Below are 18989 nucleotides of genomic sequence, written 5' to 3'. Positions count from 1 at the left end.
CAAGAAAGTCTTGCAACTGCTCTTTCAATTCTTTCAACTTCGGCGGGGCCATACGGTATGGTGGAATAGAAATGGTCTGAGTGCCCGGAGCCAAATCAATATAGAAGTTGATATATCTGTCGGGTGGCATCCCCGGCAGATCTGCAGGAAATACTTCTGGAAATTCACGAACAACTGGTACTAAGTCCATAGAAGGGACATCCGCACTGGGATCGCGAATATAAGCCAAATAGGCTAGACATCCTTTCTCTACCATACGCCGAGCTTTCATATAAGAAATAACCCTACTGGCAGAATGGCCAGGAGTTCCTTTCCACTCTAACTGAGGTAACCCCGGCACAGCTAGGGTCACTGTCTTGGCATGATAATCCAATATAGCATGATAAGGGGACAGCCAATCCATACCCAAGATGACATCAAAATCTACCATATCAAAGAGTGGAAGATCCATCTAGTCTCAAGACTACCAATAGTAACCACACATGAACGATAGACATGATATACTATAACAGAGTCTCCCACCAGTGTAGATACACACACAGAAGCACTCAGAGAATCACAAGGCACAACCAAATATGAAGCAAAATAGGAGGACACATAGGAATAAGTAGATCCTGGATCAAATAGAACCGAAGAATCTCTATGGCAAACTGGAATAATACCTATGATCACATCATCAGATGACTCGGCCTCATGCCTAGCTAGAAAAGCATAAAATCGGGACTGAGCCCCACCACTCTGAACTGTGTCTCTGGGACGGCCTCTAACTGGCTGGCCTCCACCTCTAACGGTCTGACCTCCACCTCTAATGGCCTGACCTCCACCTCTAGCTGCCTGACCCTACCTGTAGCTGGCTGAGCAGGGGGTGAAGCAACTGGTGCCGGTATGATGGCACGATAATCCTGCCGAGATCTGTTACTCGCCAACCTAGGGCAATACCTCCTGATGTGACCAACGTTCCTACACTAATAACACCCATCCTGACGCCGTGGCTGCTGAAGCTGAAGTTGACCCGAATGGGCCGGATAACCACTATAGTAACTCTGGAGTGGTGGTGCACTGATAGGAGCTGAATGTACACTAAATGTTGGTTGCCCAAAGTAAGGCATAATAGGACCGTGACTCCCTGAAGCACCGTGAGATGCATGAAGTGCTAAATGAAAACGGTCTGGGAGGATGACCCCTACCAAAATTACCCCTTCCTCCAGACAAGGCAACACTGAAACCACCGAATTGACGAGGCCTCTTATCAGACCTCTGCCCTCTCTCCTGTGCAAGAACCATCTCGATCCTCCTCACGACATTAGCAGCTGTATGAAAAGAAATCTCACTTCCGGTCTCTTTGGCCATCTAAAGTCTGATAGGGTGAGTGAGTCCCTAAATAAACCTCCCCACTCTCTCTCCCTCAGTAGGTAGTAAAAGGAGAGCATGACGGGCCAAATCCACAAAATGGGACTCATATTGAGTAACAGTCATACTGCCCTGCTGTAGACCCTCAAATTGCTTGCGGTAATCCTCCCCCAGTGTGATAGGAAGGAACTTTTCCAGAAATAGCTGAGAGAACTGCTCCCAAGTAAGTGCAGGCGATCCAACTGGTCTGGCCAATGTATAATCTCTCCACCACCTTTTGGCAGAACCCGTCATCTGAAATATAGCAAAATCAACCCCATTGGTCTCAACTATACCCATGTTCCGCAGTATCTCATGGCAGCGGTCAAGATAATCATGTGGGTCCTCAGGAAGTGTACCACTGAAGTGAATTGGAAAGAGCATAGTAAACTTATCCAGTCTCAATACAGCCTCAAAAGACATGGCGGGCCTATCACCGATCTGTGCCGCAACAACTGGCTGAACTACCCCAACTGGCGAGGCTGCTGGAGCCTGATTCTAGGGAGCCATCTGCTCCGAAGCGGGAGTAGTGGGAGTTTGTGCTCCTCCCCCGTCCTGTGAGACGGTTGGTGCCACCGAAAATATACCATTCTGGGCTACGCCCTCCATAAGACATACCAAATGGACTAGAGCGTCCTGAAGTACTAGAGTGTCTATGAATCCTTTCGGGACCAGAACTGGTCCAACTGGCACATTCTGAACTGAACCTCCTCCTGAAGGTCCACCTGAGGTTCTACAACATATGCAGCTGCTCGAGCTCTGGACTGATCTCTACCTCGGCCTCTGCCTCGACTCTAGCACGAACTCGGTCTCGACCTCTACCCCTGGCCATAGTTGCCACCGGGGGCTCTGGTCCCTATCCATCAGTAGATGTATTACGTGTTCTCACCATCTACGAAAGAATAAGAGTAGAATGGTTCAATCATCGATGATAGAATAAATTCTTACGACAGAATAAGAAAAAAGTGATATTATTCCTAAACTTCATAACCTCTGAGAGATAAGTACAGACGTCTCCGTATCGATCCTTCAGAACTCTTCTAAGTTTGCTCGTGACTCGTGAGACCTATGTAACCTAGTGCTCTGATACCAACTGTCACGACCCGAAATTCCCACAATTAGGACCGTGATGGCGCCTAACATTTCACTTGTTAGGCAAGCCAACGTTAGAATAATATAATCCATTTTAAAATAATTTTTATATTTATTAATAACAAAGAAACAATTTGCGAAAGTAAAGTCTGAAATGTAGTGAATAATTCATAAAAATAACGAAGTCTAAATACTATCCCAGAATTGGTGTCACAAGTGCACGAGCTTCTAGAATAAATACAAATAAAGGTCTAAATAAATAAAGCAGTCTAGAAATAAACACACAGCAAAAATAAAATAGACGGGTACTTCAGAACTGCGGACGTCGTGCAGTTATACCTCAAGTCTCCTCTGGTAGCTGAAATCCGAGCAAGTCTATGGTACTCTACTGGGACCAACTCCGAAATCTGCACAAGAAGTGCAGAGTATAGTATCAGTACAACCGACCCCATGTACTAGTAAGTGCGGAGCCTAACCTCAACGAAGTAGTGACGAGGCTAAGGCGGGTCACTTACATTAACCTGTACGCAATATTAATAACAACAACAAATAATAGAAATAAATTGGTTAACTCATTTACACTAATTGAAGCCAACTCAGCAGTCATAACCCATTATTATTTCAACCAATTTCCGTTGCAGCGTACAAACCGCTCCCACAATATATTCATTTTCAATCCTTTCATATATTTATTTTAATCAAGTATATATATAGACTTTTAAATAAGTCTGTTGCGGCGTGCAATCCGATCCCCCAATATTAACTTTTAAATAAGTCTATTGCGGCGTGCAATCCGATCCCCCAATATATATATAATTACTTTTATTTACGTTGCGGCGTGCAATCCGATCCTCCAATATTCATTTCAATCAATTCTGTTGCGGCGTGCAACCCGCTCCTCCAATATATCCATTTACCAATTCTTATAAAAGAAATTGCCCCAATAAATGCAACAATTAATATAAAATCTTTAAGACAACAAGTATACAATAATTATGATTTAATTATGAAATAAACAATGACAAATAGCAATTTATTATGGAAATCAGGGAAAAAATAGACAGTTTAATATTTAGTATGCTAAATGTCAAATAACAATTAAGACACATAAATCAAATAGCATGTAACAATTATTGCAAGAATTCAAGAATTAATATTTGACAAAGAATAGGAGGAAAATAATTATTATAACAATTAATCTGTGATTTAAAATGATTTATGATTTTCAAATAATTATGCAAATAATTAATTTGACGACGTATAGACACTCGTCACCTCACCCATACATCGTTCACATGCATTTCACATAACAAATAATTTAAGGGTTCTATTCCCTCAAGTAAAGGTTAATCACGACACTTACCTCGCTTTGCAAATTCCAATAAATTATTCGACCACAGCTTTTCCTTTTGAATTTGTCTCCAAAAGCGTCAAATCTATTCACAAACAATTTGATATACTCAATACGAATCATAGGAATTAATTCCATATGAATTTTTATATTTTTCGAATAAAAATCTAAAATTTATTTAAATATTCGATAGTGGGACCCACGTCTCAAATCCTGAAAAACTCGCGAAATCCGAACACCCGTTCCTCTACGAGTTCAACCATATAAAAATTATCCAATTCCGATTTCAAATGGACCTTCAAATCTTAAATTTTTGTTTTTGGGAGATTTTATAAAAATCTGGTTTTTCTCCCAATATTTCATGGATTCATGATATAAATGAGTATGGAATCATGAAATATAATCAATATAGGAAAAGAAACACTTATCCCAATATTTTTCTGTGAAAATCGCCCAATAATCGCCTTACCCGAACTCAAAAATTGGAAATGGTTGAAAATGGGACGAATCCCATTTTCTAGAACTTAAGTTCTGTTTCTCGGATTTTTACCTTATGCAATCGCGTACCAGTTTTGCGATCGCGAAGCACAATTTTTTTTGGCTGCCCATATTTTTGCTCTACGCGAACGCGGAAGGGCTTATGCGAACGCAAAGCAAAGCTTCTCAGCCTTCCGCGATCGTAGACCACCTTGTGCAATTGCATAGCACAAACTTTGTGCTTCAGCTTCTGCCTCATTCTTTCTACGCGAACGTGGCTTTGCTCACGCGTTCATGATGCCTTAGCTTCTCCAACTATGCGATCGCGTACAATACTATGTGATCGCATAGTACAAATTTTCATCAGTGTTCAACAAGCCTTCGCGATTGCGGATGTAGCCACGCGATCGCATAGAAGGAAACCAGATGATAGCTCAAACTCAAAAACCCGATTTTCTAAGTTCAAAATCATCCTGTATCCTATCTGAAACTCACCCGAGCCCTCGGGGCTCCAAACCAAATATGTATACAAGTCCTAAAATATCATACGAACTTGCTCGCATATTCAAATCGCCAAAATAACACCTAGAACTACGAATTGAATCCCAAATCGAATGAAATTTCAAGAAAACTTTAAAACTTATATTTTTACAACCGGACGTCCGAATCACGTCGAATCAACTCCGTTTCTCGCCAAATTTGGCAGACAAGTCATAAATATTATAGTGGACCTATGCCGAGCTCTGGAACCAAAATACGGGCCCGGTGTCAATAAATCCAACAACAGTAACTTCTTAAAAATCATTAACCTTTCAAACTTTTAATATTTCATCAAAATTCCATATCTCGAGCTAGGGACCTCGGAATTCGATTCCGAGCATACGCCCAAATCCCAAATCACGATATGGACATACAAAATTATCAAAATACTAATCCGAGTTTGTTTGCTCAAAATGTTGACCAAAGTCAACTCAGTTGAGTTTTAAAGCTCTATTTCACATTTTAATCTATTTTTCACACAAAAACTTTCCGAAAAAATATATGGACTGCGCACGCAAGTCGAGGGTGATAAATAGTGCTTTTCGAGGTATTAGAATACAGAATTACTTATTAAATTTAAAGATGACACTTTGGGTCATCATATGAATATTATTTCCTTTATTGTGAATTAGTCTTATCTAATAACATGGTTATACATTATTTTCTCATTGTTGAGTTATTTGGTGTTGAAGTTGTGAAAGTCTTTAATACGTTGAGGCGATCTTGGTTATTGTTGAAACATCTATCTTATTGAGCATTTTCTATACATTATTATTGTTGATATTCTTGTATACGTTGTGGTGGAGCCATGGGCTATTGTTGTGAAAGTATTGATATTGTTGTTGTTGGCAAGTTGTGATATGTGGGCACTTGTGGCGAGTTGTTATTGTGATATGATATTGATGCGCATGCGGCGGTATAAGGTGGGACTTATGTGCGTGATTGCTTGTAGGGGAACTACGTGAAGCCATACAGCGTCATAAGGTGGGCTAAAGTGCGTGTAGCTATTTCAGAAAAAACTATTTTTCAAAACCTATTTTTAAATGTAAGGCTTACGTGGCGGTATAAGAAAAGATTGTGATTGAAATTGAGAAATGTGAATGCGAGGCAGTACCTCGGTTTGATTTTATTATACACAAGGCGGTACCTCGTTGTGTTTCTTGCTGTTTGTTTCATGTTGTAAAGTGTTGTGGAAGGAATATTTCTTGTTGCTTCATTCTTTATTATTCTAGCCGTTATAGTCCGTACATGATCATTGTAGCACTTTAGTTGCTTCTTTTATGCTATTTTTATTGTTCACTTCTGGTACTAGTTCTTGCTATTATCTTGTTCCGTATCAGCTATTCTTCACTTTTCATTACTTATACGTATTACATTTTTATAATGTCTATTTCATATCCTAATAAGTGTCTTGACCTGGTCTCGTCACTACTCTACTGAGGTTATGCTTGATACTTACTGTGTACCGTTGTGGTGTACTCATACTATGCTTCTGCACATCTTTTTATGCAGATCCAGGTACGTCCGCTCATAACGGTCGATAGAGATTTCCCTGCTAGCTGCTTTTATCGGAGACTTCAAGGTATGCTTGCTCGGCATCCGCAGGCCACGGAGTCACCTTCCCTTATTTTCATTACTGTTGTATTTTCTTTCGGACAGTGATGTAGTAGTACTCTCTTTGCATTCTATAGAGCTTACGACTCAGTTCCACAGGTTTTTGGGGTGTGTATTTGTGAGATTCTATTTTCAGGAGGTTTTATCCATTATTCAGTCGTTTTTAGTAACTTGTTATTATATATCTATTCAGTTGTTGTTATTTGTTAAGCTTACCTAGTCGTAGAGACTAATTGCCATCACGACATCCTTCGGAAGAAAAGTGGGGTCGTGACATACGCCCAAGTCTAAAATTATATTACGAACCTACCGGAATTATTAAAACACCGATCCGAATTCGTTAACCAAGAATATTGACCGTAGTCAACTCAAATATCATTTTAAGTCAAAAATCTCTTTTTCTTCAAATTTTTACGTAAAAACTTTCCGAAAAAAGACACGGATCACGCACGCAAATCAAGAAATATCAAATGAAGCTGATAGAGGTCTCGGAACACATAAATAAAGGCTAGTACTCAAAACGGCATGTCGGGTCGTCACAGCCTTTCGTCAATATATCTATACATTAAAATACATTTTTATATTATCCAATTTCTATCTGTCCAATGACAAGTAAGTATTAAGTAATTGTGATAATTAGCACTACGCCCTACGACAGAAGTGATAGAAATTTTAAAATCCAAATAATAAAACAAATAACGTAAATATTATTTATATTCATTAGCAATCTAAAAACATCACTTCTAACATTTGATTATGGAATACCCTTACAAGTTGGATTGTATTGATCTTGCATGTAATGAACAAAATCCGGCGAAGAAGAAAAACTAAAAGGTAATCCTTCAACAGCTACTAATTTTGCTAAATTTTACTATCTTTCTTTTCGTCATATACCAAAGTCCTCCGGTCAAAGGGTTAATTCTTGATTGTATACTATGAGAACCCTGTATAGAAATTTTTTCGTTTTTTCAAAAAAAAAAATCACTTTTTTTCGAAATCAACGTTTTTTCATAAAATTTTCAATTTTCATTTGATAATGCATTTTGAAAATTTTCGAAAATTTGAAAAACTCCAAAAAACTGTTTTTCAAATTTATCACTCAAATCACTCTAAATTTCAAATATCATTTTCAGTTGAAAAAAATTTTCCCACTATTTTGAAATTTTACCATTCTTATGTCCAAACGCCCACTAAGTAGGAATAGCCCCTTTCCCCCTCCTGGGAAGCCTTGTATGCCAACCATATTTGCTTGTGAGATCTTTCACCAAGTGTCTTATTAAACATTATGTCCCGCCTTAACTTTTTTCAGTTTTAAACGAATACACTTCTTTATAATAAGTGCGAATAGCTATTTGATTTGGCTTATATTAGTAAAGACATTTCATACAAGTGATGTTGATTTCCGTTCTACTAAGGTTCAACTCTTAGTGGAAAGTATTTGATCTCCAAACTGAGATTGACTCTGAGTTGAAGTTGTTATTAGATTTGGACTAGTTGAAAAGTAATTCACGATCTAGTGATTGCTCATTCGAATTAATATTGTAATAAGGTATTTCATCTACGTGAGAGGAATCATGTACAAGATTACTACATTAGCCAACCCTTCCATTACGATGGTTACCTCTAAATCCACGAAAAATTCTAGGCATTGTAATTTATGCAACTGATAATTTATAATTCCAATATAAATAAATTAATTCTGACAAGTAAAATAAAATAATAAAAAACAAGAGATAGAGATGAAGAGTGTACCAAACACCGATGTAAATACCACATATAAATGAGGTTGATAGTTGAAACTTGCTCAATCCCGAAGCTAGTTGCCAACTTCAGTCTCAATTTTCAAATAATGAATAACAACCAAATAAAGTACAAAGATTTTGTGTGAAAAAATAAAGAAGAGAAGAGATACTTTTAGTTTAGAATAGGGTAAAAGTGTAATTTTATAGACTTAAGTGTTAAAAATATATTAAGACGGGGTAGGGGTGAATTCGGGGGGTTTGGGAGGCCAACTGTTGCCCAACGGTCATTTCTGCAAAAGAGTCGTTGGGTAACGACTAGTTTTGCATAAAACAGTTTAAAAAAAAAAAAAAATTAAACCGGGTCGGTCAGGGCTGGGATTTCTAGCAGGCCAAACAGGCCGGTCCAGACGGGATCAACCAGCCGTCACACCCCGATACCCGTCCCCCTACCCTTTATGTCATCTCCCTCCGATCTGCTAACCGGGCCATCTCACTCCGGTCTGCTAACCGGGCCAAATCGATACCAGGTCGGGCTGGGACGAGATCGAGACAGCCCGACCCACCTGTCACCCTTACTAAAGTCCGACATGAAGTTCAAACTCTTTATTTGGTTTTCGAATGATGAGTGGTATTTTATCACTACACTGTCTATGGTAATCACTGTTTCCATTCTGTTGGAATATTGCTCTTAAATCATCTCAAGTAGTCTTCTTAGCACGGTAAACAAGAGATTCCACTAATTTTACGTATAGTTGATCCTTCAGCTATCCTATCCTAGGTTCAATAATCTTGTTAACCCTTTTCTGGTCTACTTTCTATCTTCAACTTTCCAATCCTGGGTTCAATAATCTTGTTAATACTTTTATGGTCTACTTTTATCTTCTAAAATTTCAGATAGTATATTTTCTTCCAGTGTATGCGAGACAAAACAAATTAACTCCACCAGAAAGTACCATCACTGTGGACAAATACTGATATGTCAGAATCACCATTTCAAGATAACTAAACTATAGAACCACTTTGCACGGCTAGAAGCAAAAGAATTGTAGCTAAAACTTCAAGGGTTACCACATATCTGATCTTTTGCACGGCTAGAAGCAAAAGAATTGTAGTTAAAACTTCAATGGTTACCACATATCTGATCTGCAATTTTTCCTGGTCAAGTTATCCATGTTTGCGTTCAGAAATTTAATCTGCATTTCTTATCAAGTAATCAATTACAACATTGTTGTGAGACGCGAAAAATCAGCATATTTTATGTTACAGAATCATAATCACATAAATATCTAAATCATGAAATGGACATATCATCGCATCATCTTCCCCCAGCCTTAGCTCCAATCTGTAGGTTGTTCATCTGCTCAGACCCTGTTATAATCTTGTGATGTTGCTCTGCATAATTTGAGAAGATGCAAAGGTCCAGTTCCATTTAGTTAAGCCGGTTGATCAGTTGAAAGCCTGAGACCTCTATATTTTCTTACAAAGAAGGAAACTTCAGTTTGGCATGCACATCCCCTATTATTCTTGGGCATCAAGGTCAGGTTTTGATGGGTATTCAAAACCATGAAGAGCAGGTATCCGTCTTAAATCTTCTTCAGAGTAAGCTGGAATGAACCAATATCGCTTGTCCATACCAAACACCTGATCCATATAATACAATCTTAGAACGGTAAAATGACACATATCTAGGGTTTCTTTATAAATATACAACTACGCCTTAGTCCCAAACAAGTTGGGTGGCCTATTATATGAATCCTCACGTCTCCATTCAAGCTCAATTCATGTCGTCATTATACCAAATAAAAATAAAAGCGAACTTCTCTTTCTAAATTTGAAACATACACATAACATGTAACACGATGAAGGCGAGAACCAACAAAACTCGATTAAGGGGCTGACCATGCAGGGGAAGTGACTGATGAGCGGGGTACCTTAGCTTATGCCAGGTTGAAACCTTCCTTTAATACGTCCCCCACAAAAAAGCAAAAGAAGAAAGAAAAGAATTTCCTAGTTCTTTGACCCAATACCTAGTCGGGACCAGTTTGGATTAGACTACAGAAGCTAATTTTGACTTGAGTAAGTTAGAGCCCAACCAGTTTGTAAACCAAAAGTGCTTATAAGCTTAAAAAACGTAAGATGGATTTTATTAAAAGGTGATCGATTAAAAGGACTAGGAAATTCTTTTCTTTCTTCTTTTGCTTTGGAGATCTCCAATAACTAGATCTCCAATAAAATCGATTACCTTTTAATAAATTGGAGATCTAGTTAGTTTTTGCCCCTCTTTTTGATAAGAATTGCAGCTATATTTAGTTATGAGTCTTATTGGTTTTTAAGCATAGTGCGGTTCATTCAAGAAATTCTTACCTCTTTCTAGTAATTAATAAGACACTAATAAAAAGTAGTGACTAAAATGGGTGAAATAATATTAAATCAAAAAGAGCATTTTATGTCATTTTAGGCAGAAAGAGAAGCATAAAGCCAATAATGTCAAAAAGACTTGGAATTCAAGGCCTTTCCTCCGCAATGAGTTTTTATGCAGAGTTCAACACTTCGCTAAAACACAAAAATCAGCCCTTAACAACCATTTGGGGCACTTAACGCATTCCAATATGTCCTGTTCAAGCAACACGGGGAGTAATAGGAAATAGCATATATTTTCCAGAAAATGTGTATAATAAATCTTGTGCTCTTTTCTTTTATTGTCAAGGTTCTAATTAATAGATCCTATGATTCTAATTCAAGACTAGTTGCAATTGCAAAAAATGAGTTTAACCGTACCTCTCAACTGCTGAATATCCAAAAACAAATAGTCTCATTCCCCTCTGCTTTTTGCTCTTCCAGCTTTTAAGTTAGTTTTCTTCTATACTAAGTGTATAGAGCCTCCGATCTTGCCAAAAGAGCATCTCATGAACATACATAATTGCATTCAAATAGAAAATGATGCCATAGTCCAGCTGACACTAGGTCTTATACAGAAGGTGATAGCTTTGTCTAGAATAGTGAGATGCAGTAGCGTATCTAAGTAGAGGTGTGTGGGTTCACGTGAACCCATGCTCCCCTTCCTAAATCATGGATAGCACTGTCATATCTCTTCAAAACTACTTAAATACATATGTATGCACCCAAGTTCAAAGAGGTGTATGATGCAATGGTTACCGGGTGCACCTCTATTTTTTTAATTCATTATTGGGGGGCACCTCTATAAGTGAGGTTGAGGGTTCAATTCCCACGCGTTTTAGTTAAGTACTTTTTTCTGTCTGTCTTTTTTTTTTTTCTTTTTCACCAAGTTCTTTGTTTGGTATGTTCTTTCAAAATCCCAAGTCTATTGAAATTACTATTCTCCTTTTCTAATAATAAAGTTTTATAGCAGCACTAGAGGATGTAGCATAAGTCAATGGGTTCAACTAGTTCCCACACTTTGGACACAAAGAGTGTGTGTGTGTGAGAGAGAAAAATCATTACAATTTCAAAAATAAAAACTGTAATTTGTTCAATGTAAGAACCTAAAGGTTGAACCCGTCAAATTTAAATCTTGAATCCGCCTATTCATAGTTCACACATCTTGAAATCATGGATCCGCTCATGGCGACAAGTAGGTGATAGCTTTGTTGACTATGATCATTCAGATAGCATAAGGAGGTTGACCCCATATTCAAAAGTTAAAAGAGGTAAACTAGAAAGTAAAGATACAGCACAGAAGTTGCAGTTAAGTTTACCCACAATTCTTGTGTTATACTTTCTCAATCATTATTCATTAAACTAATTGAATCCGTCATTGTATCATCGCTATGAGATAACAGCATTTTTGTACAACGTGCTTAATTGACATCACATGTGTGTATCCTATCGTGTCCTATCCAGATCCAGAAATTCACTTTCCACATACCTCAGAATGAGCACTTAGATCCAGTGTAATTGAAAGTGTTCTTTCTTCTCTAAATTTCTGTTGTTTTTCACATTCCAACCATAACTTCCAGATTATTTCCATGAATCTCGTGCTTCATTATACAAACCATATCTTAAATTTAATATCAGAGCACAACATTGTTTAGAGAAGCATCTAAAGCATCTATCTGTTCTATCACATAGAGAACAAACATTCTATCAGAACTAAGAAAATAACTATGGCAGTCTTGTGCAAAGTCATCTAACCTGTTCAAAGTTCCTCTTCCGACCAAGATCATAACGCCATTTTGGAGTGGTCTTCTTCTCATATGCCTGAAAGCAAGACAAGCCTTCAAAATGTGCCCAAAACAGTAGTTTAAAAGCGAAAAGTGCAAAGAAGCGACAAGGTCCATGGGGCCTGAAGCGAAAACGAGAAGTGAAGCACACACTTCATTAAAGTGAAGCGCACAAGTCACAGAAAATTAAAGTGACAAACATATATGAATTTAGTACTATAATAATAAAATTGCAATAAACTAACAAATTATCCAGTTCATCAAAGTTGAGACTCCAAGAATCAGCCGCTTCTCATTAGGATCAATTTGATCCGTTATTATTTGAAGCTCACGCTTCTCTAAAACGCATAGTTTTGCCCATGAAGCTATAACCCCTCGCTTCACATCAGGTCATCACTTTAAGCAAAAAAGTGATGGCTTTCAATAACAATGGCCCAGAAAGCCTTATAGAAAAAAACTGGTTTCATTAGGATCAATTTGATCCGTTATTATTTGAAGCTCGCGCTTCTCTAAAACGCATAGTTTTGCCCATGAAGCTATAACCCCTCGCTTCACATCAGGTCATCACTTTAAGCAACAAAGTGATGGCTTTCAATAACAATGGCCCAGAAAGCCTTATAGAAAAAAACTGGTTTCTATTAAGACAAATGATCCTAATATTTCTGTTGCATCCAACTCGGGGATTAAACACCACCAATGATTGAACTAATGAAACCAAAGTAGATAGCTAGGCTGGTTGGATGTTCAGTACTTCAGTTGACTTTCAGAAACCCTGTTCCCAAGTCTATAAAGGGTTATCGAGTTTATTAATTTTGTGGGGGGTCATGTTCTGACTTGAACGGCCGCCACCAGATCCGCAGGTAAATCATAGGCTCTGGGTACATCTCTGGCTTTAAACAGGAGACCTAATGTAGGGAAAGCAACAGGAAATGAGAATTCTTTCTATACTTAAATATCTTTTTTTTCTCTTTTGGGAGTGACTGGGAACATACAAGAGCAATCTTCATGGTTTGTAGTTGTGGGAACCTAGTTTTTACAAGGTGATTGAACAAAGAATCAAATACAGATGATTCGACAATTTATCTAGCACCAGATACTTTACCAAACCGAATACAGAAATTATAAAACTAGTTTTGACCTTACAACTAAAGAATTATGTGCACTGCATTAAGGATGTTTCAGATTATTAGGCCTTTCATAGAAGAATAAAACTAAAAACTTCAAGTTAAAACATGAATATGAAGAGTGTAAGTACCTCAATAGTTGTGGTATTACCGGCCACCAAAGATATGTGCATAATTAGAAATCCCAGAACACTCAAAGCAAATGCAAGGTTCAAGACTGAAATGCACAATTAATGTCGTAATTAAGAGGACTGATGGATCTCAAAAAGAAATCATAGATTGGGAGTTTCAAAAGACAACAGCTAAACCTTACCAAAAGCAAGAAATGTGGTTGCGAGGGTGCCCGGAGTCCCAGGTATCTCTCCATCACTAAAGAAAGCAATAAATTGTGGCAATAATGATAAAGTCACAACAGTGGTTTCCAGGAATGTGTAGAACTGCAGTAAGAAAGGTTATACTTAGTTGGAAAAAAGATGGTTAATATAATATTGCAATGCAAAGAAGTGCTATGAAAATTCCCCAATATGTATCTTTACGTGCAAGTTGAAGCATACAAATATCAACTGACAGGCACCAGCATGGAGGAAGAATGTGGAAAAGGATAAACTCTCAATATCAACTATCACTTGCAATACTCTAAGAAAACCACATTGTTATAACAAAATGGCCAGACGAATTTTGGCAAATGGCATGTTACAGGAAACAGTAATAGAATAAGTTCCTCACAAATTAACATTAACAGATTAACTACGATCACTATGTTCGGATCCGTACGCAGGGATAAGTGCTAATATCCCCATACTGCATATTACCGGTGGTCGTACATCTAGCAGGATAACATCTTCAGGAGAAACATGTCATATATGAAACTCCTGCTATGCTTTTATATAAGAAACATAAAACTTACAACAGCTCATAATTATTGTAAAACAAATCCAACCAAGGTCGGATTTGTGAATACGGTTTGTAAAACAGCAAATCAATCGAAATACTCAGATCACTCACACACACACACACACACACACACACACACACACACCCAAAACCCCCAAAAAAATGACATTTGTGATACAAGAACATCGAAAGCACTCCACTTGACATGTAAGCAATGGCGGGGGTTGTAAAGCCCCGAAATTACTACGCGTGATAGGGATTAATCCGGGATTTAAGAAACTAAGTTGGAAGGAGACAAAGGCACAAAGGGAAGCTCAGCTACGCATGGTCTGCGTAGCCAAAAACAGAAGGTGAACCAAGAGGGCTTCAGGGGAGAGGCCTCCTAAGTCCTACGCATGGAAGGACATATCATACGCATGGGAGACCAACTCCTATGCATGGAGGCCACAAGCTACGCACAAAGAGGCTCTTACGCACGCACAAGGCAGCTTCCACGCTAGCCATCTCCTACACCCAGCAACTGCTAGCACATTTGGTGCGTAGCTACGCACCGCCATTTACAGGGAGTGGCCAAAATGACCTAGGACCAAACGGCCCAGCCCATGCATAGCTACACAGGTGGGTGGCGGGCCTATGCAGACCACTTTGGTCTATTTAAAGAACACAGCGGGGTGAGAGAGTAAGAGGAAATTTGAGCAAGTTTTTGAATCCTAGAAAGAATAAGGAGCTCTTCCACCATAAATACACCCCAAGATAAGCATTTATTATTGATGCAAGACCTAACACATTTATGATTAAAATCCACAGGATTCCACCAAATTTCAAGAATCTATACGAGGATCATGAGCTAGGGTTTTGAACCCAAAAGGTAATATCTCTACCCCATGTTCAAATACAAGTATGAGAAAGATATTTGGGGAGTATAATGGGTTGAGAATCACCATTAAAATGAGAAGATACACTAGTTCTTTAATGGGTCTTATGAACTAGGGTTTATAATGAATAGTAAATGGGTAAAGACTACTGTGGGAATCTGGTGGTGATTTATGTCTAGAACCTATTGTGTTGTGTAAATTCTTAATAAGTTGATTGGAACACAAGGTAGGAGTAAGGTCTGCGTACGCACTACCCTCACCAGACCCCACTTGTGGGATTTCACTGGGTATGTTGTTGTTGGAACACAAAGAGCTACATTAACCTCGACCTCTTCTCAAACTCTCCATGGCCAACCTCTCACACCTCCTAACAGGAGCATCAAACTCCATGTTTTCTAAATGCTAGCTACATGACTAAATGGCATCCAAATTGTTAGTGTATAATTGTGGGTGCACTATGCATGTTTTCATCAAATGATATGGTTTCAAATGCTACGCTTCACATGACGAATATGATTATGAAAATTTCAAAATTTTGAATGAAAATGAATATGATGCTAAAGCTTTTCCAGAAAACATGAATATGACTCTATGGTTTTTCAAATGAAAGGCAAACGAATATGCAAATGGCATAAGAATTATATGTGGCTATTGAGCCTAAACTTTTTTTGTTTTTCCAACTGCGGCTTAGCCTAAACTTAAACACCATGATTAAGGGCCAAAAGTACCAAATGAAAATAAAAGGTTTTGGGAGTATCCTTAGATGACTAAGAAGGTATTTGCAAAAACGGCCAAATACCCAAAGCTACACGTGCCAGTGTAGGACTATGGTCGTATCCAATGGTTTGGACGATTAAATAATCACCTTTGGTTAAGTTATTAATGCTAAAAAAATTGTCAACACCCACACGGCATTGGTAGTGAGACACCCAAGCTGGTCAGGCTATGATCGGAACTCCATGGGTACACATGATGGCTTATAATTCCCACTAAAAGTTATAAATTTGTTTAAAGCTCAAACTCTAAGATGTTTATGAAATGAAAATGATATTGTTTTGAATTGCATTTGCATATTATCTCTTCATGCTCTTTTAAAATGTCTTGTCCCATTTCATGTGAGGGAATCGACGAGGTACGAGTACTTGTTGTTGTGTACTCACATACCTTCGCTGTGGCGCTGCATCTCTTTTGTGGACCCTCGCTAGGCACCTCCCTCATTCCTTCCGTCTTTTGGTGAGCCCTATTCTAAGGTCGGGTGGTCGGGGTAATCCTATTGATGACACAGACATTAATATTCTTTTTGATATAGTCGGGGCCTTGTCACCGGCAATTCTTTATTCATATTGTCATAGAGGCTCCATAGACATAGTGGGTCATGTTATGTCTTTTGTCATTTCCTATTGAGGTCTCATTTGGCATGTATGAATAACTCTTTCGTTATTTACAGTTTTACAAGTCTAAATCATGCATGGGTTATGGTTATTAGGCCATGACAGGTTGGTTCGCTGGATCAAAGTAAGGCATTGATTGTCGTGTCTGCTTTCCTAGGTTGGGGCGTGACTGGAATGCTATTAAAGTGTCCAGAACTTAAATACAATGTTGTTTTAATTAAAATAGGGCATAGACTACCTATGTTACTATTAGGGCAGAAGCCCAACAACCAAGGAAGCGAGTTGGTAAACGAAGAAATTTTATCTTCCTCAACACAAATCATCAATTTTTTATAAGACAATATTTTATTGACGTTGTCAACAAACATAGTCATGCCAAGGGAGTAATTTTAGAAGCTAATAGCCAACCATATATATAAGCTTTTCAACATTCATGAATTATGATTACTCACCAAGAAGAGAAGGAAATACTTGTAGTTTAATGCTCCAACACAGTTGACAACCCACACACAATGATGATCCATCTTTAGCACACACCTTCCACCTAAAACAAGCAGACGCAACTCAATCGCAAACGAAATAACAGGAAAAAAAACCATCAATACAGTGAACAACAAGAACTCACAAACAGAACAGTGATGGCACCGAGGCGGTTTTAATTGGTTGCACTTTCTACAAAAACGTATTCTTGGATTCCCTGAGTCAGCAGGCGAAGCCCCAAATTCTGATGCAGTTAACGGGTCAGCTTCCCCTCTTTCTTCATCCAATTCCGGCCTCCAATTTGGAGGCACACTACCAGGATCAGTAAAAACAACCGAGAAATAACACCACAGAAGCATCAACAACTGCAATCATCACAAATAAGTACTAGTTTAGCTACTTAGTAGCACAAAAGTTTATCTACTCTTACAAAAATTACTCATCTTATTATAGGGAGAAGCACATAAGCCGCGGGATTGTAATTCAGGAATGACTAAGAAAAAAACTTAATTTTAATTTCCCAAATTCCATAAAATATTCGCCTGCACCTCCCATCAAAACCCGAGGGGAAAAAAGTTAGAAAAATGTAAATACGTTAAATACCCAAAAATCATCAAAATTTATTACTAAACCCCCTCAAATATTCCTAAAGTACAAAAATTTGGAAGAAATTTACCAGACAATGGAATATGATGAGTACTAAAAAAGCGATGAGGGCATCAAGGAGACCGCCACTGCTAGCAAGGGACGGCCCATAATTAGTCAAAACGACGGCGTAATAAGTAACTCCCACAACTCCCATAACCAAAAGGATCATGATCGAACCAAGCCCTCGTAAGGCCGTACAAAATCTGAATACGTTCCATGCCATTACAGCTCCCGATCTATACATAATAACAAAATAAAATTACACCGAAAATCAAACGAAACAAAAAAAAAAGGGCTCTTTATGAGGAATTTCTTAGGGTTTATGAATTTATAAAAGTATGTAAAGTGGAAAGCATTGGTGGGTGATGGAGTGAAATAGTGAGTCAGAAGGAAAATTGGTGCTCGTCAGAAGGATAAAATTGAGATTTGCAGAGGTAAGCTGGGAAAATTTGTGCACCTAATGGGTACTTTACTGTATTTTAAGATTGAGGTTTTGTTAAGGTAATATTATTGTATTTGTATTAGAAGAAAGTAGTGCTCTGCATAATTTGTTAAATACCGAATTATCGTAGCGAAAAGAAAAAATTTGATATTCGGTATTCGATATTTTAGTATTCGATATGGTATTTGGTTTAGTTTTTAAGAAAAATTAGTATTAGGTATGGTATTTGGTATTTTAAAATAAAATACCGAAATACCGATATCGTACCGAAATATATATTATATTATACAATACACATTTTATTAATTATAACATAAGTACAAGAAATCTAAAATTTTACTTTGCTTTATTCTCGGAGTTCATCAATTAACTCTAAGCAATCAACAAGACATTTCTCTAAGTTTTCTCTCTTTAGGTTGGTATATGCTAGTTTTGGACAAAACTTTTATCAACAAAGGTTTTTAGGTTTGTACTTTTGAGTATTTTAATTAAGAATATTACCATTTATGACTCTATGCACTAGTTAGTATTCAAACTGAATAAACCAAAGTTACCGAACCGAATAAACCGAAATCGAAAGAAGAAAAACCGAACCATACCGAATTTAATACAGAAAATACCGAACCAAAATATCTAAATATTGTACCGACCGACGAACACCCGTAGAAGAAAGTACTACACTTTTTCAAATTTCATTGGTCTAAATATCTATATTTATATCCATTTGTATCTATCTATATAATAGTAAA

General features: G+C 37.8%; 1 protein-coding gene and 1 long non-coding RNA gene across 2 annotated transcripts; both read right to left on the bottom strand.

The window, feature by feature from the left end:
* Positions 1-2684: 2684 nt before the first annotated feature.
* LOC142177562 (uncharacterized) lies at positions 2685-8374 on the bottom strand. Its single transcript, XR_012706102.1, has 3 exons — positions 8216-8374; positions 3845-3917; positions 2685-2888 (listed from the first exon to the last, which is right to left on the bottom strand). It is a non-coding gene; the product is annotated as an uncharacterized LOC142177562 (long non-coding RNA).
* Positions 8375-9381: 1007 nt separating this feature from the next.
* Positions 9382-18285, bottom strand: LOC107789705 (putative protein S-acyltransferase 14). The gene is made up of 7 exons (XM_016611559.2): positions 17827-18285; positions 17296-17515; positions 17123-17214; positions 13824-13947; positions 13642-13727; positions 12358-12423; positions 9382-9846 (listed from the first exon to the last, which is right to left on the bottom strand). Exons 1-7 carry the CDS (start codon positions 18040-18042, stop codon positions 9724-9726), a joined length of 927 nt encoding a protein of 308 aa, XP_016467045.1. The 5' UTR covers positions 18043-18285; the 3' UTR covers positions 9382-9723.
* Between the last annotated feature and the right edge of the window lie 704 nt (positions 18286-18989).

This window comes from Nicotiana tabacum, chromosome 23 (assembly GCF_000715075.1).
Source record: "Nicotiana tabacum cultivar K326 chromosome 23, ASM71507v2, whole genome shotgun sequence".
Classification (NCBI taxonomy): Eukaryota; Viridiplantae; Streptophyta; class Magnoliopsida; order Solanales; family Solanaceae; genus Nicotiana; species Nicotiana tabacum.
Note: the sequence above shows the minus strand (reverse complement) of the source record. Positions and strands in the feature narration are given on the sequence as shown.